This window comes from Miniopterus natalensis, chromosome 11, assembly GCF_054644295.1.
Source record: "Miniopterus natalensis isolate mMinNat1 chromosome 11, mMinNat1.hap1, whole genome shotgun sequence".
Taxonomy (NCBI): domain Eukaryota; kingdom Metazoa; phylum Chordata; class Mammalia; order Chiroptera; family Miniopteridae; genus Miniopterus; species Miniopterus natalensis.
This window is the reverse complement of record NC_142091.1, coordinates 15246039-15273514: the sequence shown is the minus strand read 5'-3', so window position 1 is coordinate 15273514 and position 27476 is coordinate 15246039. Positions and strand designations below refer to the sequence as shown.

Below are 27476 nucleotides of genomic sequence, written 5' to 3'. Positions count from 1 at the left end.
AATGAGATATCACCCCATACATGTCAGAATGGCTATCATCAATAAATCAACAAACAACTAGTGTTGGTGAGATGTGGAGAAAAGGAAACCCTCATGCACTGTTGATGGGAATGAAGGTTGGTGCAGCCGCTGTGGGTAACAGTATGGAATTTCCTCAAAAAATAAAACCTGTGCCCAGCCATCATGGCTCAGCGGTTGAGCGTCGACCTATGATCCAGGAGATCAAGGTTCGAGTCCCAGTCAGGGCACATGCCCAGGTTGCGGGCTAGATCCCCAGTCAGGGGTGTGCAGGAGACAGCCGATCAATGACTCTCTCATCATTGATGTTTCTCTCTCTCTCTCCCCACCTCTCCCTTCCTCTTTCTGAAAGCAATTAAAAAAAAAAAGTAACTGCTTTATGACTCAGCAATTCTACTTCTGGGAATATATCCAAAGAAACCCAAAATACTGATTTGAAAGAATACACGCACCCTTATGTTCTCATTGCAGCATTATTTACAAAGGCCAATATTTGGAAGTAGCCCACGTGCCCATCAGTAGATGAGTGGATAAAAAAGCTGTAGTACAATTACACAATGGCCTATTACTCAGCTGTAAAAAGGAAAAATCTTACCTTCTGCAGCAGCATGAATGGATCCTGGAGAGTCTTATGCTAAGTGAAATAAGCCAGTCAGAATCTAATGAACAAAATACACTAACAAAACAGAAACGGACTCACAGATACAGATAAGACTGATAGCTGTCAGAGGACAGGGAGGTGGGGGCGGGGGTGAGTGGAAAAAGGTGAAGAGATATTAAGTTAAAAAACACACACACCACATAGAACAACAGTATGATGATTACAGGGGACAGGGGGGATATTTGGTGGCAGAAAGAGACTTGACTTTGGGTGGTGAGCGCAGAATGCAGTATGCAGATGATGTGTTGTAGACTTGAAACCTGTATGGTTTTATTAACCAATGTCACTCCAATATAAACTGGAACTCTCCTTACCCTGTTGATAGTATGATTTGGCACAGCCACTCTGGAAAACTGAAAAATCTGAATAAGGCTGGACTCTTAAGTACATATCCAACTGAAAAGTGTAATACTTTCACCAAAAAATATGTACACAAATATTCAGAGAGGTTCTATTCATAATAGCCCCAAAGTGGAAATAATAGAAATATTCAACTATAAAATGGATTAAGCGCCCTGCCGGGCATGGCTCAGCAGTTGGGCATCGACCTAGGATCCAGGCGGTCGGGGTTTGATTCCCGGTCCAGGGCACATGCCCGGGTTGCGGGCTCGATCCCCAGCTGGGGGTGTGCAGGAGGCAGCCGATCAATGACTCTCTCTCACCATTGATGTTTCTCTCTCTCCTTCTCCCTTCCTCTCTCTGAAATCAATAAAGATATATTTTAAAAAAATGGATTAAGCATGGTATAAGATAATGTGGATAAAGAGTGAAAAAGTACACAGCACTTAGTCTAAGATTGAATTATATACAACAGCACTTAGGCTAAGATTGAATTATATACATGAGTAGATATTACAATGTTGAGCAAAAGTAGTTATGAAAGACTGACTATATAATGCAGAAATCCATTATACAAGGTTAAAAAAAAGTTGAAACTATGGCACTTAGAAGTCAGCATAACAATTACCCTTGAGGCTAGTAGTTACAAGGTAGTATGAGGGGATTCCATAGTGTTTAAATGGATGTATATACTTTTAGAAAATTCATTGAACTGTTTGAACTTAATTGTTTCTGCACTTGTTCTACGCTATGCTTCCATAAAAATTTTACATTAAAAAAGCAACAACCAGTTTAAACAATGTAATGAAGAATTCCCTAAAAATAGCAACAAATAAAATACCCAGTTTAGCAAGGCATTTATGAGGATAGGGATAACTACAAAACTATTATACATACCATATTACCATTTTCTTTTAGCTCCCGGTAACTTATAGGGTTAATGTACTTCGAATGAATATTCCAACAGAATTTAAACTTGAAATAATACAAGTGATTCTGAAGTTAATCAGGAAGCATAAACGGGGCAAGTACTTAAAAAAATAAGAAGTCATAATGAACACAAAGCTGTAATGATTTAATCAGTGCCACAAAATACCCTATACAACATAGTATATAGTGTATTCATATAAATTTAATACAGGTCCAAAATTTGATTTTGTACCATTATGGTTAGATGGGTTTCGTAATTCAGATACTTAGGATTTAAAAAAAGTAACACCATGTCTATACCATATACTCCCACTTGAATCTAAAATAGCACACTGATTAAGCACATTACTACTTTTCCAGCAAAATATGAATGGTTATACCATATGAGATAAGCACTCATAAAGTCTCATGTGAAATCTGGTCAGGTTTTGCCACGAAATGGGTTTTGATGCTAAATTTAGGGGGAAAATATTGGTTAGACCTTTGGATTTTAGAATTGTGAAGAAAAGATTATGCATCAGTATAAAATGAGAGGCATTGTAAGTAAATGTGTGGGGGAAGAGAAAATTTATTTTAACCAATCATATGGAGTTAAGTGGTTAAATATTTAGAAAAAAATGTACGTTCTTACTTCATACCAGGTACCAAAACAAATTATATATGGATTATGAGCTAACTAATAATTTTAACAAATCAATAAATAACAGCCTAGAGCCCGACCAGTGTGGCTCAGTGGTTGAGCATCAACCAATGCACCAAGAGGTTGCTGATTTGATTCTCGGTTAGGGCACATACCTTGTCTTCGGGCTCAATCCCCCGTGGGGACCCTGCAGCCAATTGATGTTTCTCTCTCTCCCCCCTTCCTCTCTCTCTAAAAATCAATAAAAACATATTTGAAAAAGAAAAGTAACAACCTAGAAACCAGTGATGATATAGCTGAATATATTTCTGGTAAGGGATAAGCATGCTGTGGAAGAAATGACAATTTGCTGGCAGGAATGTAAATTAATTTTCTGGGACAGTTTGGCAAAATGTATTGAGATCCTATAAAGTGCACTCATTTTTTATTTGGTAATTCCACTGTCTAAAATGTCTCCTACGGAAACAACTGATAGCCTAAACAAATATTTATTTACAAATATGTTCACTTTTTAATAGATAATAGCTGAAAGCTGGAAAATGCTTCATATTACTTGAGGTAAAAAAAAGCATTAGCAAGTTATATTTATGGTTTAAGTTCAACTATGTAGAAGAAATAATTTAGGAAAAAAGACTAGTAAAGTATGTCAAAATGTTAACCAACATTTATAAAAAGGAAGTCTATTCAAAGAAGAAGCATAATAATAAAGTAAAAACTTGATATATAATTTCAAGAAGTTGGGCCTGAGGCTGAAAGATGGCAGCTTGAGAAATGTATCAATGAAGAATATACAGTAAGGTGCCCTTGAAATTACTCCTCTCAAAGCTTAAATATAGGTTTCCCTAATAGTCCTAACTAGCCTTTGGTTGAATGCTAATGGATGCTTTTCTCATGTACAATTTCAATATACTCAAGGGTTCTAACAATATCCAGGGCTACAATAATCAAATATGTTAATTGTAAGACTTTTCAGATTTGGCATACACTGATATCAACCACTAAGTAATGTCCAAAATTAAGAGTGTATCCTTACATGTAGTTGTAAAAGTAGCTACAAGTTTTTTATTGTGTATTTTAACCCTAAAATGCCATCACTGGGCATCTGACTGTTAAAACAGGTTACCAGGTACAATACTACAATTTAGTCCAGCATGCTTGGACTTTTAAGGTAACACGGGGATTATGGTTTTGCTCTTTGAATAAATGAAAGCTCCAAGTACAAGCTGTCTTTGGACAAATCTAGTGGTTGCTGGCTAGTGAACTAAGAATCTTGAAGAAAGTGAACTTATTTTATTTGTATATGAATTCTTAGTATTTAGAACATATAAACACATATTAACTGAATGAAAAGAAAATTTGTAACTTCCAGCATTATCTGAACTTCTGAAAAAGCATGCAAAAATTAACTTGCAAAGGAATTATATCAAGGCATCTTAATGAGAATGACTGCCAATATGAAGGAATTCAAACTTTAAGTTAATGAAAATATTTATTCAAACCTAACTGTATTACAGTACCAAGCTGAGTTAAACAAACAACTGTATGATATTTAGTTCCTTAGGAATAGGCTACTGCCACATCATAAAAATTTTTTACAACACAGATTTCTGCAGTAAGGTTCAGCAATTAAGATGTGATTTTCACACGGGGAAATGTTGTTTTGAGTAGGATAGATTTAGTTTTTTAAAGGCCCAGTACAAAAAAAAAAGATTGAGGAAAATGACGCTTTAACAGTACATACACCTGTAGGAAAAAAGCTTAATGCACTGATATTTAAACAAACAGAAAGCACTTAAGAGAACATACTTAAATATCTAGGCACAATTGGTCAGGTTCTAATTATAATTTCTGTTCTCATTTAAAGGTTTAAATCAACTCACCAACTTGACTGGCATATGTAAGTCTAATACAGAGAAGGCACCTCTCATTCTCCTTTTTGAGAGTTAACTCGTCAAACATTTTAAGGAGCACAGGGACAATGCACTATATCTAAGTACAGATATAGTTATTTAACAGCCCATTTTAGGAGAAACTACATTAAAATATAAAACTATGATTTCTCTTCTTACATCATATGATGGACATGGCTTTCTAAAAGGACACCAGGAGATGATCCTTCACATAAGCTTTAAAATAGAATACAAGATTTAAATTAAGTGTGCACTGGTCACTACTATGTAAGGAGTTCTAAGAATTAGTGCAATTCTTTAAATCCCCAGTACTTAGGGGAAAAGTATATACATCCCAAGAAATCTCAACTAGTACATAACCAAGCTTTTTATGGCTCAATAGTTTAAACACTCAAAAGTTCTGTAAAACATCTTGAAAGTTATAAACAAAAGATTAGAACACTCAAGTGGTTTACAAAATTCTCTCTTTAAAACAAAGAGACCAGAATGACCAGAAGAAGTATAAATTTCAGGAATATAATCTTTACTGCAATTATAAGAAGGGGTGGTAAAGTATTCACTGTAGAAAAAAACCCAAATTGTTATTTTCTGATTGCTTTACTACCATTTGGGGTAGTTATCATTTTAGTGGCTATGTCTTTAAATGTCTTGTTGGACAGTTACTGAAGGCAATTTATAAGGAAAAACATTATTTTCCCCCCAACAGTGAGAAACTATTCCAGATAAATAAGCCTCAGAATTAGGGATCATAAGTCAAAAAACACAGTGTAAGAGCATTGGGTTGATTTAACCTCTATTTCAATAATATTTACACAATATTTACAATATGCAATTGTCAAAGCTATACAGATTTGCAGAATGGCTTTACTTACATTTCTGCAAATTTTTTTCCCAAAATAAAAATATAACAGGAAATCTATTTACAAACTAGGAAGCTGCTTCAGAAACAGCATGATTTAGATATAAAGTGAAATTTCAGTATGAGGAAAGTGCAGGTCATGCTTTTAGATTTTGCCAGTATCTCATTCCCCACACTCATAGTTTAAGGGATACGAGTTTTAAACAGCTACTGTTCTTATGTGTTCAGAATGTTTACTCATCATAATGCAAGGATAACAAAAATTTGTCCACATCCATTCCAGCTGGAAATGAACTGGGCAGCTTCTTTTTCTGTTAAAAAAAAAAAAAAAAAAGTAAAAATAAAAAAGAAAGAAAAAAATAAACCTAAGTTAACATTGAACTCAAACAAGGCCAAAAACACTTTCTTAAATCACTGAGAACCTTTTATCGGGTTCTTCCATACACTAAAATTGTTGACAAATTTTTCCAGTTCATTAGAATTTTAGTTTTACAGAGAAGTAGAGATAAATATAATTAAATTCAACATTAATAAAATATACTTCTGATGGTTCTTCCAACATTAGTTTAGGGCAAAAGACATTATACAAATCCAGAGTATATGAATGTTGAATGAAACAAGAAAAGAACATGCTTTCTATAAGGTGCTCATTATTGCCAAACAATAAGCCTTAGAAAGCTTTACTAAGATTTTAAGAGCAACAGGTACTTTTTAAGTTCCAAACATTTCACATACACCAGGCACTTTATAAACACTACATTTAGTCCTCACAGACATCAGGTAAGATGTGTGGTAACCTTCTGCTAAATGATGCAGCTGAGACTCACAGAGGCTATGGGCTTAGTCATAGTCACAGAAGCAACGAGCAGGAGGTGCAGGATTCAAACCCAGGCTGGCATGGCAGGAAAGCCAGGACTCTTTCCCTGATGTCACATTTTAAACACCGTTCTTTCTACTCAATCCACTTACTAAATGGCTAAGCAGATTAGAAAAAAATGTGTTTCATTCATCAATGCTATCCCTGCATTGCCTTTCTACAGATAAGAATGGTCAAGGAAAAAACAGGTAAATTCAGTTTTTACACTGCTCTACACATTAACATCTATAGGAGCCCATGAAAGACATGTGAAAAAAACCAAGACATAGTTGTTAAAGTAGTTTTTTTACTTGGTAATTCCACACACAATAGTGCCTTCCCAATTTTTCATACCTTATGTCACCCAAATTTGGATTCTACCATGACAGAAACAAAAACCTCCTTTTCCCGAGGTGTTTATAATGCCTTAGCAACTGTTTTCACCTCGACAACCTCTGAGTACACACTGCTGAGACACACTGCTCTACAATGTTTATTGTCAATCAAAACTCAGTGCTGTTTTAACCATAATGTTCAGTCAGGTACCTATGGCAAGAAATGCGGAGCTCTCTAATCTGAGTACCGAAGGGAAGGCAAAGGTAAGATTTTGAAATTAAGACTTTCAAACTTGCCTTAATTCTCTTCTTTTTCATTGGTATTGATGAATTTGAGAGATTTTTATTAGAAGTACGGGAGTTCCGCTCACGCTCATCTAATTCTTCAATTTTCCGCTTTTTTGTGGTGCTCCTCGAAGACACTCTAAACTGCTGTGTGTTGTCCTTCAGAGGCGTCGCTGACGCAGTCCTAGAGATGGCGGCTCTGGAGAGAATCATCAACGTGTGGGCAGCCATGTTCACACTATTTTCACTCCCTGCTTCACTGGCAGGGCTGCAGGCAGGCAAGTCTGGGGTGACAGGAGGGACCATCACTTTGGGTGTGCCGTCTTCAATGAGACGCCTACTAGAGGGGACCTTGATACCATCTGTAGGTTCTTCTTTATGTTTTTCCCCTGCCCCTGAGCCAGGTGTCCGGGGTACAGATAAATGAGTATTGTCCGAGAGCTTATTTACTGGGCTATGTCGCTGAACATCTTGTAACATTTCTGTGGTATGTTTGCTTAGTGGGTTAATCAAAGAACTGGCAGATTTCGTTTGTTCCTGTTTTAGATCCTTCACAGCTGCAGCTACTGAAATGAAATTTTTACTGTTTGAGGATGTGCCTTGTTTTTTGGTTAGTTCTTGCAGTGAAGCTATAGTTTTCTCATTCCTTAAACCCCCATTTTGCTGCCCATTTTTCTGCCTTTCCACATCACTGCACAGTTCATTCTCCTTATTAGCTGTTGCTTTATGGAAAGATTCAAGTCCAATTTCTGTTGGTGAAACTCTCTTTTCTGACTGAGCTTCTTTTATGATGGTATGTCGGCTAAGGGCAGTTTCTGACTTAGATGAAATCTTAGGCATAGGAGGTTTCTCCCTTTCTCTTTTGAGACCACTATTAGAAGAGGGTTTTAAGGTAGAGGACATCATGGGTGAGTCAAGATTAGGAAGTGAAATGTCACTCCTTTCTTTGCTTTGGGACACTGTCTTATGGTTTGTTCCCTGTGTATCTGCCCCAGGAGAAGCAGTGCTATCAAAACACAGCACACGTCTGTGGCTTTCCAATGGTTTGCTAGTTGGAATTATATTCTCTACTGAGAAGGGAACTGTGATTTCTTCCAGTTTTTTCCCATGATCTACTGCCATATTCTTGTCAGGAACTTCAATTCTTAAAAAAAGAAAAAAAAAGTTACTTTTAGCAACATTAGGAATCCGTTTTATTTTAAATCTGTGCATTCAAATAATCTGATAGAAACGACTTTCATGATGCTCACCTTTGTGCATGACATCCAACTAAATGACTCGATGAATCCACCAGATTATTTACCTGCTTTCCTGGAATTATACATTAATTAATTAGAAAAGAAAAACATTCCTGAGAAAGAGTATATTCCTCTGAGAGGAAATGGAACAGACCACACCACATCATACATCATGAGAAAAAATTTTAAGTGATAGCCAATGAACAAATGAAATACTTTCACATATTACACTTAAATGCAGCTTTCTAATATAAACAAGATAGTCACTTATCCATTTTACAGAGGAAATACAGAAATGCCTTGCTTCAACTTCAGGCAAATATTATGAATCCCATATTTGGATTTATGTATTACAATGCTCAATAGAGCACTTAAGAGTACTACTTAGATCCAGAAAGATGCTTAAAGCAGTACGTTATGCTTATTTAAAAAATTTGCCCATATAACTGTCATATTTGTAAGCCTGTCACTTAGGGCACATGCTCTGGAGTTTTAATAACCATATTTTGATATTATGGAGCTTATGAGAGAGCAGAAAGACATGAACTAGAAGAAAAAGCAAAGATGAGATCGTGAAGGACCTTATGTATTATGCAAAATGTTTCACAGAGAATCCTTACAAGTTTTAAATAGGAAACATGCAGGAATAGGTTTATGTTTTAGAGTCACTCTGGCAGTAGTACAGAAAATGAACCAAAGAAGAAAGAAAACTAAAAACAGGAATTCCAGATAAATACAATTAGATGGCTCTAAATATTCCAGGTAAGAGACAATGAGGATCGTAGAGACAGTAAACGGCATTCACATAGACATGAAGGGTAAAGGAGGAATCAATGACATTAACCAAGGGGGGAAAAAGTAGGCAGAGGAGGTCTTTGAGGAAGAAGAGGTAGACTTAGATATGTAGAGTTTGAAGGTCTCGAGCTATAGAAAGTTAGAGAAGGAGGAGTGTAGTATAGTGGTGGTTCCAGAAGCCATCAACAGTTGGAGGGAAGTAAAGAAAGAATGGAAAATGTCCAATGTATACGGCAATATTAGGTCACTGGTGACCTCATTTTAAACAGTTTTAATAGAAACATGAGAAAAGACAATAATATAAAGAACTGAGAGATAAGAAGGATTGGGGATAAATGGTTGGCAGGTCAGACAAATCTAAGGAACTCTACAGGCAGAGAGGGAAGAAGCCAAAAAAAAAAAAAAAAAAAAGTTGACAAGATATAGAAGATACAATCTAGAGCACAAGTAGATTGCATTAACCTTATAAAGAGTGAGATTATTATTCCTCTAAGAAAGATAAAAGGAAGAATGATTTTGGAAGGAGAACAGGTACATATTAAATGGAATGATATGACAAAATGGAGTTTACCACTGATCAGTGGGGAGATAAAATCACTGACATTAAAATGATTGCTAAATGGCAGTGAGGGCAAGACATTTTTAAGTGGCACTGAAGGGCCCGACACCACTTCTAAAGCAATGCCAAGAAACTGAGGTGTGAGGGCAGATATGGATGGTTGGTTAGATCCAGGACTGGAGGGTAGCAAGTGTGTATGGTAGAAGAATGTAGATATAAAGGTTTTTAATTGTACTGAGAAAAGTGACTGATGTGGTAGACTGTAGGGTCAAGCCCACATAGTGAAGAAAGAAAATCTAGAGAGAAACTGAAAGTTGAGGTAAAAGGTGGAGATTCAAATACTAGGAGCTCTCATTGGTGGAAGAGAGATTCAGTGAGTATATGGAAATGAGAATATCTTGAGACAGGCTACTGGCCTTTAAAAATCACATAGGTCTAATAAGATGCAGTGAAAAATTAAAGATGAAGCTATGGGAGAGGTTCAGTGAAGTAAAGATTAAAGATAGAAGTGGAAAAGGTCCAAGAATTCTGAGGGTTAGGGTGTTTGGTAGGTTAGCGACATGGGCATGTTGTCACCCATGAAGATGGAAAAGGCTGAGGTACAGAAGTCTGAGAACTAGGTGCAACATTCATCAAGGCCCTGCATGAAAGTCTGGTTGTTACTTTGTATGTGATGTTTTTTGTTAACAAAATCTTTTCCATTTATAAATTATACATTTTTAAAAAGCAATTCTTTTATCCCAGCATCATTAAGATATTCCCTTACATTTTCTTTTATGTTTAATTGTTTGCTTTTCACTTTTAGGTCTTTAATCATCTAGGAGTTCACCTTTGTATATGACATAAGGAAGGGACCTAATTTTTTTCCTGTAATATATATAATAGCCAATAAATTTCATTTATTAAATAATCCATCCTATCCCCTCTGACTTCTGATGTTACCTCTACCACATACAAGTTCCTATAAATACACGGTCTCTTTCTAAACTCTATTTTCTTCCATTTATCTTTTTCTTTAAATTGCTGTAAAAAACTTTAAGCAATTTCTAAACTCTATTTTATTCCATTTATCTTTTTAAGTTGTTGCAAAAATTTGAAGCAAAGAGTGAATGATCACCTCTTAGGAATGGTATAAGTATTCAAAATGAAAATAATACTGTGTTGTTGTTGCAAACAAATGAACACACAGACATAAAGTTGACATTAATAAACTTAAAAATGTACCTGTACAAGGCTTATTTCTTAGTCCCTGAGTTTTCTGAGATTTTGGAGGCACAGGGAATTGAGGGATACTTCTATTGCATATAGGTGCTGCCAAAGGCATATGAAGGACCTATAAAGAAGACGCCATTAGTTATACTATGTTTGAAAAGCATCACTGCAACATTTTTAGTTCATAAATCTTACTGGATGAGGAGGAGCAGGAAACGTATTTCCATTCTGTCCAACCACAGATACAGGTATCATTCCTACCATTCCCTGGAGTACAGGCTGCACGGGAGAAGCAATTATGATGGCAGATCCTTAAAAAACAAAACAAAAACCAAAAAACTCAATAAAGTAAGATTTTCTCTCATGAACCTAAGACACCAAAGTAATGACTAATTTGAAACAAATTTTCTAAAATTAGCCTGGCTGGGCGTGGCTCAGCAGTTGAGCATTGACCTAGGATCTAGGCGATCGGGGTTTGATTCCCAGTCAGGGCACACGCCTGGTTCCGCGCTTGATGAATGACTCTCCCATCATTGATGTTTCTGTCTCTCTCTCTCTCCCTCTCCTTTCCTCTCTCTGAAATCAATAAAGACATATTAAAAAAAAATAAAAAATTATAATCCCTTTCTCTTTACAATTTACTCTTCTTTTTACAAAATTAATTTATGAACAACAAAGCTAGCAAATTAAGAAAAAGTGAATTTGAATATTAAAGTAGTTATGCATTTAGTCAAGGTAAGTATAAGTAAGCATAAGGCTCTACAGCCAAGATACCATATTATATTTATATCTTAATTCCTCTAGAAAGAGCAGTGAAACTGATTAGAAAATTGGTGGTGAAGGTTTCAAGTCTGAATCTTACACCACAAAATTAGGGCTCCAACTGAATGTTAACAGGTCGAGACTTGCTCACGACCCCAACTTATTATCTCAGTAGTATTAGTTAAGAAAGGTCCAGTGAAAACTATGGGAAGAAACACAATGCTTATATGGGTCAACAACAGAGTCTGTGGCTATAATTATTTAGCCCTGCCTTATAAATGAACCTTTCCCTTACACACATTCACTAACTGCTCTAGTGAGGTTGATCTCACTTTCATGAATACCAACTTCAGTATCTCAAATATCTACCTATACTTGTGCTACTTAAGATTCCCTTCCCTTTACTCCAAATACTACCTTATTTCTCTAAGCTTCATCTCGAGTTCCACATTCTCTAGCAATTCTGACCCCTCCTTTATCTTTTTTCTTTTTTTAAAAAATATGTCTTTATTGATTTCAGAGAGAGGAAGGGAGGGGAGAGACAGAAACATTAATGATGAGAGAGTCATTGATTGGCTGCCTCCTGCACGCCGCCTATTGGGGAATGAGCCCGCCACCTGGACATGTGCCCTGACTGGGAATTGAAAATCGAACCTTGATCTCCTGGATCATGGGTTGATGCTCAACCATTGAGCCACGTCGGCCAGGCTCCTTTACCTTATTTTAAACAGCACTTGATATAGAGCCATTAGGCTTAGTACTTAATTGCCGATATTCAATCAAATTTTAATGTATGCCTATAAATGTAAAAGAGTGGGAGAAAAGTGGGAACCAATAACTAAGGAAATGTAGATGAATGTGCCATAAGCTCTATCTTCAAGGAACATAAATTTAAAAATGACCAATATGACAGGCCTGTCCATCACCAACTACATATAAAATGGCATGTATTAAATGCCACAAGTGCTCTATAAACAAAGAATTCCAATGACAGGGATCAATTCTGGAAGGTGGAAGACAGAAATTACAAAGGGCTTTATGGAGGGACAAAGTCAAGTTGTGTCTTGAAAGTCTCCCCAAATAGATAATATATTCCTTGAAAATTAAGACTATAATTTAATAAGAAAAAATTCCCACAACACTGGGTTTTAGTAGGTATATAGTTATTTGATAAATTACTCTTTTGTCTTTTGTAATTCAGCACATGGATTGGGAAGTAATTGTGAAAAAAAAGGGAAAAACTGTAAACCACCAAGTTCCAGAGCTTAGCAATAGACACAAATTAGATCCTATTCCACAGAAATAAACTTCAGTGTGTTCTTAGTTACCTTGTGAAAAGTTGGGTGACACAGCTTGGTTGACAGCAAATACACTGTTTGACCTTGGTGGTGTCTGTAACTGTGGTGGTGAAGGTTGGGCAGTCATAGGTGCAGCATTTCCAGGCAACACCACAACATTAGACTGACTTACAGTTGTTCCTAAAGCTGTTGGATCAGTCATGCAGGTAGCTATCAGAATGTTACTTGAATTGCCAAAAGTTGTGCTTGTAGCTGGCATCAACTGTATATACCCGCCATCCTTGGTAACACATGGTGTGACACTGGCTGAAAAAGCAATGCTGTCCTCACTCTGAGTGTTGTTTACTGCAGAGTCTTCAGGTTTAAGCACTAAAAGGCTCTGTTCCATTGAGGCTGAATCCCCTATTCCTTCAGCAGATGTGACAGAACCTGCAGTTTCTTCTGAAGACAGGCATTTAACTAATCCAGCATTTTGGGCAGGTGATTTAGCAGAAGACAAAATTATAGTTGGCACGTTTTCTCCACTGATACTAGAAACGGCACTGTTAAGTTCAGCATCTGAGGAAACAAATGAATCGTCACTGATGATGATTTTGAGAGAGACAATATTCGATGCATCCATATCTGTTGAGTTGTTGCTAGCAGGTTTATCACTAGTATTTTGGGACTCAGGGTGAGACTCTATCACTGAAGAGCACACAGATTCTGAAGGAAGAGAGCGTCTCTCTTCTACAAGATTACTTTCTGGAGGCATTAATGCAGCTTCCCCACAGTTATTTTCACCTAAAGAGAGAAAAATACTATTTCCACCTTCTTTTACAGAAGATGAAGGATCTTGTGAATCCAAAGCAACTTTCTCAGGCTTGGAGGGCTCAATTTCATGTTCCGTACAATTTAACTCAACACACGATGAATCATTACATGGTTGTTTACCTGAAGACATTGAATCTCCAAGATGAACTTCTCCTTGCTCAGATACATCTAAACCTGAACTTTCAGACACAGGTATTTTACTTTGAAGTGAAGAATTATCTTGGCAATCTGAAAGTTGTTGTGCTGTAACTGGTAATATATCATTAATTTCAATTTTACTTTGTTGTATTTCTCTAGAATCTGGTGACTTGGAACCATGGAAATTAGTTTTCAGTCTTTCTGTATCGTCAGAACTTTCACAAAATTGACTTTTTTTAGATGGCTTTCCAGTTAATGGTATATTCTGGGATAAAAGTTGAGAACTTTTCCCAGAGAGATTTAAGTTTTCATTTTTAGTTTCACCACCAAGGGAAACAAATGAAGTTATTGGTGTATCAGACTGATCTGGCTGTAATTGAGACTCATTCGGCACATTTGGAGACAAAGAGTTCTTTTCAACTTCCATAGCCATTTCAGTTTCAGTGGACATCTGATTGGTGTATAATTCAGCACAATGCTGATTACATTTGGCATCAGAATTTACTCTTTGGTTAAAGTCATTCAAATTAGGCACAGACTCAAAGGTAATATCAAGGTTACACTTCTGTTCAGTAGGTACAATTGTTTTGAAAGTCTTTTTCTGGATGCCAGAGCCTATCTGGGAAAAATGTTCCTGGGCTTCCTGTCTAAGCTCATCATGGTTGTTGCCATTCTTCAGAGCATTTGATGTGTCTTCATTTTGATAAGATGTACAAAGTGGGGGTTGACCAGACTGATCATCTGCAAAATATTAGCATAGTAGAAAGATATGGTGAGTATATATAGCTTCTGAGGTGGTCATCTTTACCAGAAAACCTGTTTTGTCAAGGAAGTAACTAATCACTGATATGCCAGTAAGTGGAAGTCTGATATAAAAACTGTATCTACCATTTTCTGAGTTTTAAAATACTTAGAGGTACTTTTCTTATCACTGATACCTTTTTAAGCAAGTGTCAAATTGTTTTCAAGCTTCTTGGAAAACAGATGACACAATGAAGGATCAAGTATATACATTTAAGAACATTTAATATTTACCAGTATGTGAAAAAATGGGCTCCAACCACACATTTTTTTCACGACACTTGACTTTTCAACTTCTACCATTTCTATTGGCCTTACTTTATCTTATATTCTCATGATCAACATATGATGTTACTGTATACTGTTTAATATTCAACACACATTTACTGAAGATCAATCATATGGTACTGGGAAACAAAGATGAACAACCTTGGAGAAATCAGTCTAGTAAGGAAAGCAGATATAGAACAGCGAGTCATAATAAAACATGATAAAAACTGTGGAAGTATAGGAATAAAAGGCACCTCTTCCTGCCTGGGGATGTGAGAAAGTGTTATAACAGAGGTATTTCTTGAAAAATACAAGTGTAATAGCTGGAATAAGAAGAAAGGGCATTTCAGAAAATAACACAGCACTGATAAACTGCATACAGCATTCACAGGTTAGGACAGAAACAGCATAAATCAACAATATAAAAAAAATTGAGAAAACCCCCAGAAAATTTATCAACAATCATATAATTCTGTTAATGTGACACTAGTAAAATAATATTTGGTACAGAGCACGTTTGAGTCCTTATTGTGGCGAATTTAGTGGAGATTACATCCAGGCAAATTCAGGAGTAGTCAGTTTCAATGAAGCAGGAAGACCTCCTAAGAAAATAAGATTTCAAACCTCATTTTGTGCAGGGTAGAGCTTAACTGAAGCACAATCTTCCACACATACTATGTAGTGAGAAAGATATACCCCTTTGTAAGACATGATGTGAAACTAGGAAGCCATCCAGGTTTTTAGGAGGTTGGAGGGGTGACAACAGTTAAGAAGGCATGAGCAGAAATGATAACTTTGGCATAGTTTGTTGTAGACAGAAATAGAGAGAGGCGGTACTACAGAGGTCTAAAGTTTAGCAATAAGTGTGAGATGCCAGCATAATGTGAGAGAAGCCAGGATGCTGGTTATCTTTAAGAAACAGGGATGGAGGAATTTTTGATTGGGAAGGGATATGAAGAGAGGTTTTGGTGGTGCTGGCGGTGTTCTATTTTTTTACTTAGGAGATGGTTATATGGTATTTGCTGGACTGTAATTCAATGAGCTATACACATTTTTTTATTGTGTTCTTCTGTACATGTGTTATATTTCACCGAAGTAAAATCTGAGGAAAATGGGAAAATATTTAAAAGATCTAAAATGGACATACTGACTGCCTTCCCTCATTCAATAAGTAGTTATTGTGGGGCAATTATGTGCCAAATTGGTACTCCATGGGAGAAATACAAAGGACTGAGAGTTAGTAGACACACAAAAATATTTCCTAAAACTTCACAAACCCCTTAATTCAAGACTATCACATGTAATTTCCTCTAAATAAGTGAGATACAGATACTGAGCAGTCAGCTAAGCTTGCTTAATGATTAATACCACACACCATCCTTACATATTAGGGATTTGAATTTGTGGCTCAAAATAGTGTTTGGTCAACACTATTAAGACCAAATTGTGCATGTTGAGAATCAATTGTAAGATGAAAGAGTCAGTACTAAAAATTCATGTTTTAATCAATGGCTGGGGAGTAATTTTCTTTTTCTTTTTTTTTTCTAATGAAGAGAGAATACTAGAAATACAAAAGTGACCTACATGGTAACTTGAGCAGCTTTCAAATTAAATAATTGTTTTTTGTCTTTGAAATTTTGAGACTGACATTAGGGTTTGGATTGATGATATTAACAAAGTCAAATTCTTACCAGATTCTTCTGTTTTAAAAGAACCTTTAACTGTTAGATTAGTTTCATCTGCTAAGACTACATTGGGATTGGTTTCCATATGCTGACTGGAAATGCCTTGTGATAAATTTTTATTATTCTTTGTTTTACCTGTTAAAAAGGGAACAGGGAAACAATTGGTTAAATGACCAAAATAAAAATAAGCATCAATTAATGAAGCTTGACAGTGGTCAAGCAAATGTTAAACTTTGGTTTTAATTATGGTATTTTGGATGTTTTTAATATATTGCCTTGTGTATCACTGACAAGTACAAAGATTTTTCCACTAGACACGTAGTTCTTAAACCTTAGCCTATTATCAGAATCATCTGGGGAAGGGAGCCACAAATGTGCATTTTTAACATGTTCTCAGATAATGCTGATACTGCTGGTTGAGAGACTACACTTTGAGAATTATTGCACTAGGTAATAAGGTTGATGGAAATATCCAACTTTTTGTATTCCTTTTGTATTATCCAATTGTGTTTGGTACAATGTATGTATAGTAGTAGACTTCAACACATTTGTGCTGACTGGCAAAAATGCCCACAAAAAAACAAAACAAACTGTTCTCCATTTTTACAGGTTAGCTAGTTTCTTCAAGAAAAAACACAACAAAAAACAAATTCCCTTTCATATCCATATAATGTTTAATGAAAATAGAAACTTTTCAGATGCTTAGTTAAGCTTCCAAAGAAACAGAAAAACTTTTTTCTTCTAACTGCCTTGAAAGAAACGGTCTTCTTACCATAGTCAAAGAGGTCAAAGAGTGCTTGAAATGCTGGATCTGATTCTGTCTGTTCCAGTATATCTTGTATAGCTTCTTCAGACATATGGATTTCACTCTACCAGAGGGAAAAAAAAAACCTAATTGAATTAATATGGTTTAATACCAGCAAAACAATATATTTCCAAACATTAAATAAACATAGGAACTATGTATGCATATATATACAAAATTGAGGATATTTTTTCCATTGATTTTTAGAGAGAGTGGAAGGGAGAGAAAAGGGGGGGGGGGCATTAATGTAAGAGAGACACATTGATTGGTTGCCTCCTGCACATGCCCCAACAGGGCAAGGGATTAAACCTGCAACCCAGGTACGTGCCCTTGTCCGGGAATGGAACCCGGACACTCTTTGGTACACAGACCAATGCTCTAACCACTGAGTAACACCGGCCAGTGCTCTCTTTCCTTTTTTTTTTTTTTTTTTAAAATCCTTGACAGTACCCAGACAAAAAAAGGCTGAAGGAGTTTATCACCACCAAAGCAGCATTGCAGGAAATGTTAAAGCCACTGCTGTAATTAGAAGTAGAAATAGAGAGAGAAACATAGGCATAAATAATTAAAATGGCAGTAGATAAGTATCTGTCAATAATAACCTTAAATGTAAATGGATTAAATGCTCCAATAAAAAGATACAGGGTGGCTGAATGGATAAGAAAACATGACCCAAATATATGCTGTCTACAAGAGATCTATCTCAAAACAAAAGACTCACACAGGATGAGAGTGAAGGGACGGAAAAATTTTTTTCCAGCAAATGGAAAAACCCCAAAAAACTGGAGTAACAATACTCATATCAGACAAAACAGACTTCAAAATGAAGACCATAACGAGAGACAAGAAAGGTTACTACATAACACTAAAGGGATCGATCCATCAAGAGGATATAACCCTGATAAACATATATGCACCCAATACAGGGGCACCTAAATATATACAAAACTTCTAGAGGAATTTGAGAGATCAACAGCAATAGTTTTACTAGAAGACTTTAACACCCCACTGACTTCACTGGATAGGTCTTCTAGACAAAAAATCAACAAGGAAACAGTGACCCTAAATGACACACTAGATCAGATGGATTTAATTGACATTTACAGAACATTCCATCGCAAAGCTGCAGAATATACATTTTTCTCAAGTGCACATCAGTAGATAAGTGGATAAGAAAGCTGTGGTACATTTACACCATGGAATACTACGCAGGTATAAAAAAGAAGGATCACTTATCCTTTGGGACAGCATGGAGGGAACTAGAGAGTATTATGCTTAGCGAAATAAGCCAGTCAGAGAAAGAAAAGCACCACATGATCTCATTCATATGTGGAATGTAATAAAATAAACTGATGAACAAAATAGATCAAGAGACACAGAAGCATGGAAAAGATTGAGGGATCTCAGAGGGAAGGTGGGGTGGGGGATTGGGTGGGTAGAGATTAATCAAATAATTTATATGTTTATAAGCATAACCCATGGACAAAGACACTGGTATAGGAAAGGCCTGGGGCTGGGGCAGATAGGGGGTGGAGGGAATCAATGGGGAGAAAAATGGGACATCTGTAATACTTTCAACAATAAAGGTAAATTTAAAAAAATAAAAAACAACATTTTTCTAGTAAATCTCATTTTATTCTAAACTTTAAAAATTAGAATGAAAAGAATTTTGAGATATGCATTCCAAAGGTACCTCCAAATAAACCTTGTAAATAATTTTAATTTATTTTTAATTTTCACCCTAGGACACAGTTAGATGGAGGGAGGGAGGGACGGAGGGAGGTAGAAAAGGAAAGAGAAATAGGGAGGAGAGAAAAAGAGAGAAACAGATGTAGAGAGAAATATCCATCAGCTGTTTTCTGTACATGCCCCAACTGGGGATGGAACCCACAACCCAGGTATGTGCTCTGGCCAGAAATCAAACTGGCAACCTTTAGGAGGTTCCAGGACCACCATCACCCAAGAAACTTACACCCACCCTACATACCATTCCCCCATCTAGAGAATTCCTCCCCTTGACAAATCACTTCCCTTACCCTTACTCAGGGAACAGTTTCTGATTTCTCTCACCATGAGGCAAATTTATATTAATAAAACCATACAAAATGAATTCCTTTATGTCTATCTTCTCTGGTTAATATAACTTTGAGATTTACCTATGTTGCTATATTTATTAGAAGCTCATTCTTTTTTATTGTTCAATAGTATTCTATTTTATGACCATGTCAAAATTTCTTTTTGTTGATGGACATTTGGTTTGTTTTCAATGTTTGACTATTATGAATGTTCTTGTGTAAGTCTTTTTGTGAACGTATTTGTTTCTTTTGGGTAAAAACCTAGTATAACTGCCTGATCATCAGGTAGGTGTATAGGTGTCTATGTAACTTAGTAAGAAACCATGAGTTTTCCTAACAGGCTATATTATTTTATATCCTCCACAAGCAATTTTTCAGAGTTCTAGTTGTTTCATATCCTTACCAACATTTGGTGGTGTCAGATTCCTTTTATTTTAGCCATTCTAAGTGAGTATGAAATGACATCTCACTGTATTCTTAATTTTCATTTCCCAAATGACAATGTGGAGTACTTTTTCATGGGCTTATTACTGTATCTTCCTTTGTCTGCTATAGTCCTTCACCCATTTTTAAAAATAGGATGATTTATCCTTTTATTATTGATTTGTGGAAGCTCCTTATATCCTTTGGATATAAATTCCTTGCCAGATATATGTATTATGAGTCTTTTCTCTAAGTTGGTCCTTTGTCTTTTAATTTTCTTTAATGTTGCTTTTAACAAGCAGATATTATAAATTTTAAGGAAGCCTTTTAAAATTATTACTACAATTTGTGAATTATATAGCCTAAGAAATCTTGTCTATCCCAAGGTTAAAAAGACCTGCACATAGTTTTTAAATTCCTACTTCACCTATTTGTACAATTGGCTGTTCATGCCTTAGTGCAGCTGATGCATATACTACTCTGTAGGATATTATGTCTTGCTGTTCATTTGAAAAGTTATTTAAACCTGGATATTTAACTTTTGACAGATACTGCATAATATTATAAACAATCAACAGCAGAGGGTTGTATCATCACTTTAATACAGTCTCACACAGTATCTAACAGACTGCCTTGATTACGGTAACCATCTAGTTTTAGATATGTTTGTGGAGAAAATATAAGCAAGGAGTTTGAGACTATTAAAAGTTAGAATAGTCAACATGTATTTGTAAAACATTAAGAGAGAAGAGGCTGTAAAAAGTACTGATAGGTAATGTAAAGGTTGCTTTAAAAAGTTTATCCTATTTTGTTAAATTTTCTGAATTTCTCCACGGGAGAATATAACACGTTTTCTTGTTTTGAAAAATTATTCTGAAGGAACTGACAAAAAGAAAAAAATTCAGTGGTTTTACCAGAATTCATCAACTCACAGAAAATTCACTATAATGAATTTATTTCGTGGGCTTGGCAACAAAAATGATTACATTGCCTGACAGGACAAGTAAAAGGATGTGCTACAGTCAGTCTTAGCTGCTCTTCAAAAAGGATATTTACTCATAGACAAATCTTAAAACATATACTGTTAAATTCGTTTATCAATTTACACTCTTTCACCTTCACCATCACTGAATAGCAAGTGACTATTATTCCCTATTTTCCTTCTCTTAGTGGTAATCTCACAAAATTACTCAATTAGTTAGTAAGTAACCTTTCTTTTTTTCAAAAAATATATCTTTATTGATTTCAGAGAGAGGAAAGGAGAGGGAGAGAGAGAGAAAAACATCAATGACAGGAGAGTCATTGATCAAGCCCGCAACCGGGCATGTGCCCTGACTGGGAATCAAACCCTGATTGCCTAGATCCTAGGTCGATGCTCAACTGCTGAGCCACGCCTGGCTGGGCAACCTTTCTTTTTAAAAGTGTCTTGTTCATTTTATTTTGTTAAATATTACTTGAATTCACAATACACCTTCAACGTATCATTTCATTGGTTTTTTTAAAATATTTTTATAGTTTGTAGTAGTGTAAAGAAAATTAATTTATTATACACTGTATAGTGCTGCTTACTGCACACAAATATACCCATTAATGAATCTTTTAAGTATTAAATACTTAGAAATACATGACTGATTGCCGCATGGATATAGGAAAAATATTTTACTGATGTCTGGAAGAGTTGGTTAAAGTTATTAGATGGGTTAGAAATGTCTTATTACTTTTACCATTTAAGTAAGGCAATTTTAACATATGTAAATAAAATCATCATGCCACATGCCTTAAACTTACACAGTAATGTATGTCAATTATTTCTCGGTAAAACTGGAAAAAAATAAAGTCACGTGTCACTTAACAATGGGGTATGTTCTGAGAAATGCATCATTGGTCAATTTTGTCATTGTGTGAACATCACAGTATGTTTTAAACAAACTGAGATGATATAGCCTATTACACCTGTAGGCTGTATGTTACAGCTTATTGCTCCTAAGCTACAAACCTGTATAGCATGTTATACTGAATACTATAGGCAATTTTAACAGAATAAGTATTTGTGTATCTAAATATATCTAAACATAGAAAAGGTACTGTAAGAATATGGTCTAAAAGGCAAAAAATGGTATACTGTATATAGCAGTCAGTATAAATGGTGTTTGCAGGACTGGAAGTTGCTCTGGATGGATCAGTGAGTGAGTGGTGAGTGAATGTGAGGGCCTAGGACATTAGTGTACACTACCACAGGCTTTGTAAATACTGTCCCTCCCCAACAGGTCAGCAATAAAACATCAAAGCTGTCAATTCCGCTCTGTGAACTGGGATGTGGGCTAGACTGATTGGAAATACAGCTGGGTAAGGCATACATCACCATAATAGTGACTGTCAGGAGGAAGTGGAAGGTGGCCTGATAATCAGCAGGAATAAGAAATCAAAAGGTACGCAAACATAGGCGATAGGGCCATGTGGTTTTGGCGACTGCATGTTGGACTGGTGGTTAGATTAAGGAACTTGGTGGTAGGCCTAAAAAATGAGGGTGTTTTTAACATGGAGATGGCGTAGTACTAAGGACTCAATATTCTGACTTTGGAAATTTGTTTTTGGTTCCACTGATCCTATCTGGCACAAAGGGCTCTCTCTGGCATTGAACTGATGGAAGAAATAAAATGTATCTATGCTTTACAGCATTACAACCTGAAAATATTTCCAAAGTCCAGGGTCAGGCTGGCTCCACACTATCACAGAAAGTTTTTACTAAAGTAGCAGTGGCACTTTATAGCTGCTAAGGTAGCTTCTGTGGATCTCTGTCCTTGTCCAGGATCTTAGGTCCTCAACAAAGACTTTACACAATGTACTCAGAAGACCATCAGGCTAGATCTGGGAGGGCTGTAGCACCCCCTAAATATTTAGTGCAGAGGACAGGTTCCTCTGTGCTGAAACAGGTCAGTAGCTGCCTGAATGAGAGGTAACCTGCATACTCAAAACTGAGATGCTGTGGGTGAGAGGGAATCTACTGCCAAACCCCATAGATGTTGCTTCTCTCAGAAAAAAAAATTCCTCCTGAACCACATATCCTTCCATTTCTTACAGGAAATTCAATTCTATCAGTAATTTATTATGGGATCACCTTTGTATATATGTGGTCCATCATTGACCAAAACATGATTACGTGGCACGACTCTAGTGCAATTTTGACTGATTATTTGAAAATTCACTAACACATTTTCAGCAACAGATTACATCCAGATAATAAAGGAAATCCATATATTAAATTAGTATTTTAAATAATTTTATATATGTAATCTATTGGCAATGATTTTGGAATGAAGCCAAAATACCATCATTTTTAACTATGAGTATACCTGTACTACACACAGCCACCCTTACCCTTACCTGAAGCCCCAGGAGTTCATCAATTGAAGTTTCTGGTTCAGTAGGGTTGCTATCTGTTTGCTTAGGTGCTTGAGCAATATTGTTGTCACTGTAATACAGAAAGGAATATTTTTAGTATAGTTCTCAATTAGGCAAAAACAATCAGGCATTTTAAACACACACAGCTTACCTAGTCAGAAATTTATTAATGTTCTCTGCAAGCTTTTCTTGAAGAGACTTGTTGCTTAATATTTTTTCTCGTGCATTTTCGATAACCATTTGCTGGAAAAGAAAGTCATTATTACCAAAAGGACAGATAGAATATTATGTTATTTATTTTAAAAAAACAGCAATTAATGGAAGCTGGATAGTTTTAATAAATGTAGGTGGAAACTCAGAAGTTATGGTGGCTCCCTCCATATTAACAACCGAATACTACCTTTTACAATTTTTAAGTGTTCACAGATCCTTCACCAACCCCTCTGCAGTGATTAAATAGTTAAAACTCTAGCTTTTCATACAAGGTTTCTAAAAATCTGACTCCAGTAAAATGCCCTATTATATTCTGTAATTCCACACAATGTATTTAGTGTTTCCTAAACATACAACTGTTTCTTACTTGGTGCGTTCTCACGTACTATCTATTCTGAATGAGCTGTCCCTTACTGCTAAACGTCGCCACCCTCTATCCCAAGGCAATTCCACTGCACTGTTTTTGTATATATCAATATTTTAAAACTCAGAAACAGCTTAAGTTGCAAAGTTTGGGAAGGTCACTTACTTTTTCTACTGCAAATGCATTTGGATCCTGCAAATTCCGTATTGTTGATTGAGGCCCAGACAAAGTGGTATTTTTCCTTTGAGATTCACTGAAACACATTTTAAAAGTTTGTTTTTCGAGTAGTATGATTAACAGATTCAATGATAATTATGCATACAGACATAATATATACATTATAAATACAGACATAAATCTTAACATCACAGTAGAATAGATATTTTCTCGATTTATGGTAGGAACAAAGGGCAGTTGAGTGGAAAAGCATTATAGACTTGAATTAAGAAAAAATGGATTTGAGCTCTAGCTTTACCACTCATTAGCTATGTGGTCTGCAGCAAAGGTAAGCTATGACCCTCTGATTCACTTTATAATGGGATAAGACCAATTGCATTATTGGGTTTATGAAAGAACTGAATGAAATAAAATATATGAAAAACTATAAACAGGTCAAGGTTCCTATTAGATATTTTTATAGTTGTTTTACTATTTTAACGGTTAAGTGAGAAAGCTTGCCATAAAGAAGGCTGAGGTTAGCCTTGACAGAAAGCCAACAGGAAAAATTCCAACAAAAATACCCATCACATGGCAGTTGAGAAATCAGGGTAAAAACTAATATCCCTTTTCTGAATATCCTTCAAAGAAAGACACGTGGGTTAAGTGGGACAGAAGAAATTTTTCTCAGACTGTCCCTGAAAAGATCTCTATTGACTTCAAATATGTGTTTTGTAAACCCTAAAACATGCCAGTATTACTTATATTCACTTTAAAAAATCTGAAATAACATCAATTTTAAGATATACTTTTCTGTACTACTACAGAAAAAACATATTTCTAACAGAAGTGATATCCATTATTATAAGACACCACCTGATTTCAGAGAGGGTACAACGTAGGAAAAAAAGTTTTCAAATGGATATTACAGTAAATAGCCCCAAGAACTTAATCCAATCTTGTTATTTTATTTAGAATGTAAACATCCAGGTGTACATCCTTCTTTTTAATGGCTATTAGAAACCTGTCCTTTTAAAAAACATTTACCTTTTTCGTCTACCAGGAGACATTAAACTGGCATGAGTTTTCTTCTCCTGAGAACCAGGAATGATATTTAAAGTCTCTCCAGCTGTATTTCAAGAAAACAAAAAGGAAACTGAATAGTTTTTTTAAACTTGAATTAACGGAATAAGTAGCATTACAAAATTTTATATGTAATTCAGTTAGCATACACTCAGTGCCTACTATGTACAAAGGCACTGTAGAAGATATTAAGATGAATAAAATATAGTACCTACGAATTAAGGTTCTGCAATAAAACACAAAATACAGTATAATCTCAAGAAAAAATAACACGGCAGAATGAAAGAACTATAAAAAGTATAAACTAAGTGTTTACTATAGTACATATATACTAAGTTTTTACCCAGAGGTGTGTAAGAGGTTGGAGAAAAGACGGAAATGAGGAAGAATGGATGGCAATGAATTTTAGCTGCACAGGAGAGAAAGAAGACTGGTCTAGAAACAGAGAGCTGGCACCTCAATTATAATCCCAACTCTATTATTAACTGGCTTTTGCCCCTTAATATTATGTGTTTTCAAAAGTTTCAAGTATACAACAAGCAAGATGTACCCAGATGTTTTCCAAGTTTAACTCTAGTTCTAAGATTCAGCCAGGAGTATAAAGGATTTTCAATATGTAGAGATGGAGGTGAACTAGAAAACACTCCTCATCCCAAAATGGAAGGCTAGCAGAAACAAAAATAAGGATGTGATGATATATAATGTGTATTCCTTTTAAAATCAAATACAATGGGGCCTTTTCTATTAATGTAGATAACTGAGATATAGAAGAGAGTTAGTTCAATGTTGGACTTCAGTTAGAACAGAAATAAGAAGCCTAGATTAAAATGTCTCAGAGATTTAACAATATGGCTACTTTATGGCAAATTTATTGAAAATCTTTCTTGCCTTTTTTTGGGCTATAATTTTACACTATGAGTGTAAAGACAATAATATATCATCTCATTTATACAATTTGATTAAAAACAAAATTTATGAGTGTAAAATTTAAACTTACTGGTCACCATGTCTTGAGATTGTGAATGGTTAACTACTACAAAATTTGACCTCAAAGGAACTGAAGTTTGGCTAGTTGGTCGAATAACTTGTGTAGCTGTCATTGGAGCAGTAGTAAACTGTCCTGAGAGATACGGTAAAGTCAGTAACTCTGAAGTGGCGGGAGCTACTTGAGATGCAAGCCTTCTCTGCCGTTTGATTTCTGCAATTCCACTTCTTGTTCGGGCTGAAACACGTGAGAATTAAAAAAATTAACTCAATGTCTGAGTACTTTCAGAATTTGAGAAGTCTACATGATACATACCCTACTATTTAACATATTAAATCTATTGAAAAACAGCCCTTAAAAATATTAACTAAGTTTATGAGATGTCCTAAGAAACAAACTAAAATTAGAAAATTTAAATCTAAGAGTACATTAATTCTGTTATAATTCATACTGATAATACCTCAAAAATTTGGAAAACAAACTTATAGAATGAGAATGAAAGATGTAAATATACATAAGGGCCAATAAGAAAAACAGGGAGTATTTCAAATGCTTATTTTTACAATAAATGAAATCATTTCCTATTATTAGAATAACTGTGCTTAGAAAAGCAGGAGTTTAAACAAAATATATACTTAGTACACATGTAATGTTACTTAAAATTTTCTTCTGACACAGTATGAGGTAATTCTGAACATTATTTAAAGTTGAATACAAACCTCTCTGATTGGCAGCAAACCCTGGGGAACCTTGCATGCTCCTACCAAATAAAACAAAGTAGTTAGACATTAAAAAACTTCTCTTGCCAAGTCATACTCTATTTAGCTGCAGAAAGACCTGAATTCAATTATGAGTTAAAAGGCAATACATCTCTTTCAGATAAAAAACACAAGCACCTTTTTTTGGGGGGTGGGGCCAAATCTTATTTGCTTTAGTAGAAAAATAGTGGCATGCAAACACTCACACACAAATAACTTTAATAATCAAGTTTTTATCTAATGCAATATGCATTAGAGAGCCTTGACATCCCATTAAGAGTACAATCTGACTTGACTTTAGGAACTCAATATATATATAATTTTACAACTACCAGTTATCTCTTATAATTACAGAGGTGCCTTCCTAGAGAAATTCTGATTTCACATCACTCCAGACATAAGTATTTCAGAATCCCAAAGCTGATTTCAAAGGACATTCTGTTTTTATCAAATTTATGACTATGAAATTATTTCATCCAACCTCTAAAGGAGTTAAGCAAACAAATAAGAAAATTCACAACACAAGCTGATTCTCCTTTTACTATGATTTGAGTTACCCATGTATTTGGTAAACGATCACAGACACTGTGCCACTGTCCTAGAATGCTGTCAAATAAGTTGCTACCAATAAGAACCACAAAACTGACTGAATCAAATACGCATTTTTAATAATAAACCAATCTTGGGGAATAGCTGGCTAAGAGCCTTTTCTTTATACGTAACAATGCTGACAATAAAATATCTCAATAGCTTATAAGTACTTACAGTATTAATTAAATGTGAATGCCTTGAAGATTATTGGCAAGGG

At 35.4% G+C, this 27476-nt stretch overlaps 1 protein-coding gene across 1 annotated transcript in view; it reads right to left on the bottom strand.

Moving 5' to 3' along the window:
• Positions 1–4058: 4058 nt before the first annotated feature.
• Positions 4059–27476, bottom strand: part of NPAT (nuclear protein, coactivator of histone transcription) — a 56800-nt gene continuing 33382 nt past the window's right edge. The window contains exons 5-18 of the mRNA XM_016218208.2: positions 26630–26670; positions 25923–26147; positions 24890–24971; positions 23852–23939; positions 23261–23352; positions 23092–23179; positions 17177–17273; positions 16411–16539; positions 12728–14389; positions 10833–10948; positions 10650–10758; positions 8084–8144; positions 6846–7977; positions 4059–5668 (exon numbers count right to left, since the gene is read on the bottom strand). Coding sequence (XP_016073694.2) covers positions 5591–5668; positions 6846–7977; positions 8084–8144; positions 10650–10758; positions 10833–10948; positions 12728–14389; positions 16411–16539; positions 17177–17273; positions 23092–23179; positions 23261–23352; positions 23852–23939; positions 24890–24971; positions 25923–26147; positions 26630–26670 — 4000 coding nt within the window. The 3' untranslated portion in view covers positions 4059–5590. The remainder of the gene's footprint in view (positions 5669–6845; positions 7978–8083; positions 8145–10649; positions 10759–10832; positions 10949–12727; positions 14390–16410; positions 16540–17176; positions 17274–23091; positions 23180–23260; positions 23353–23851; positions 23940–24889; positions 24972–25922; positions 26148–26629; positions 26671–27476) is intronic.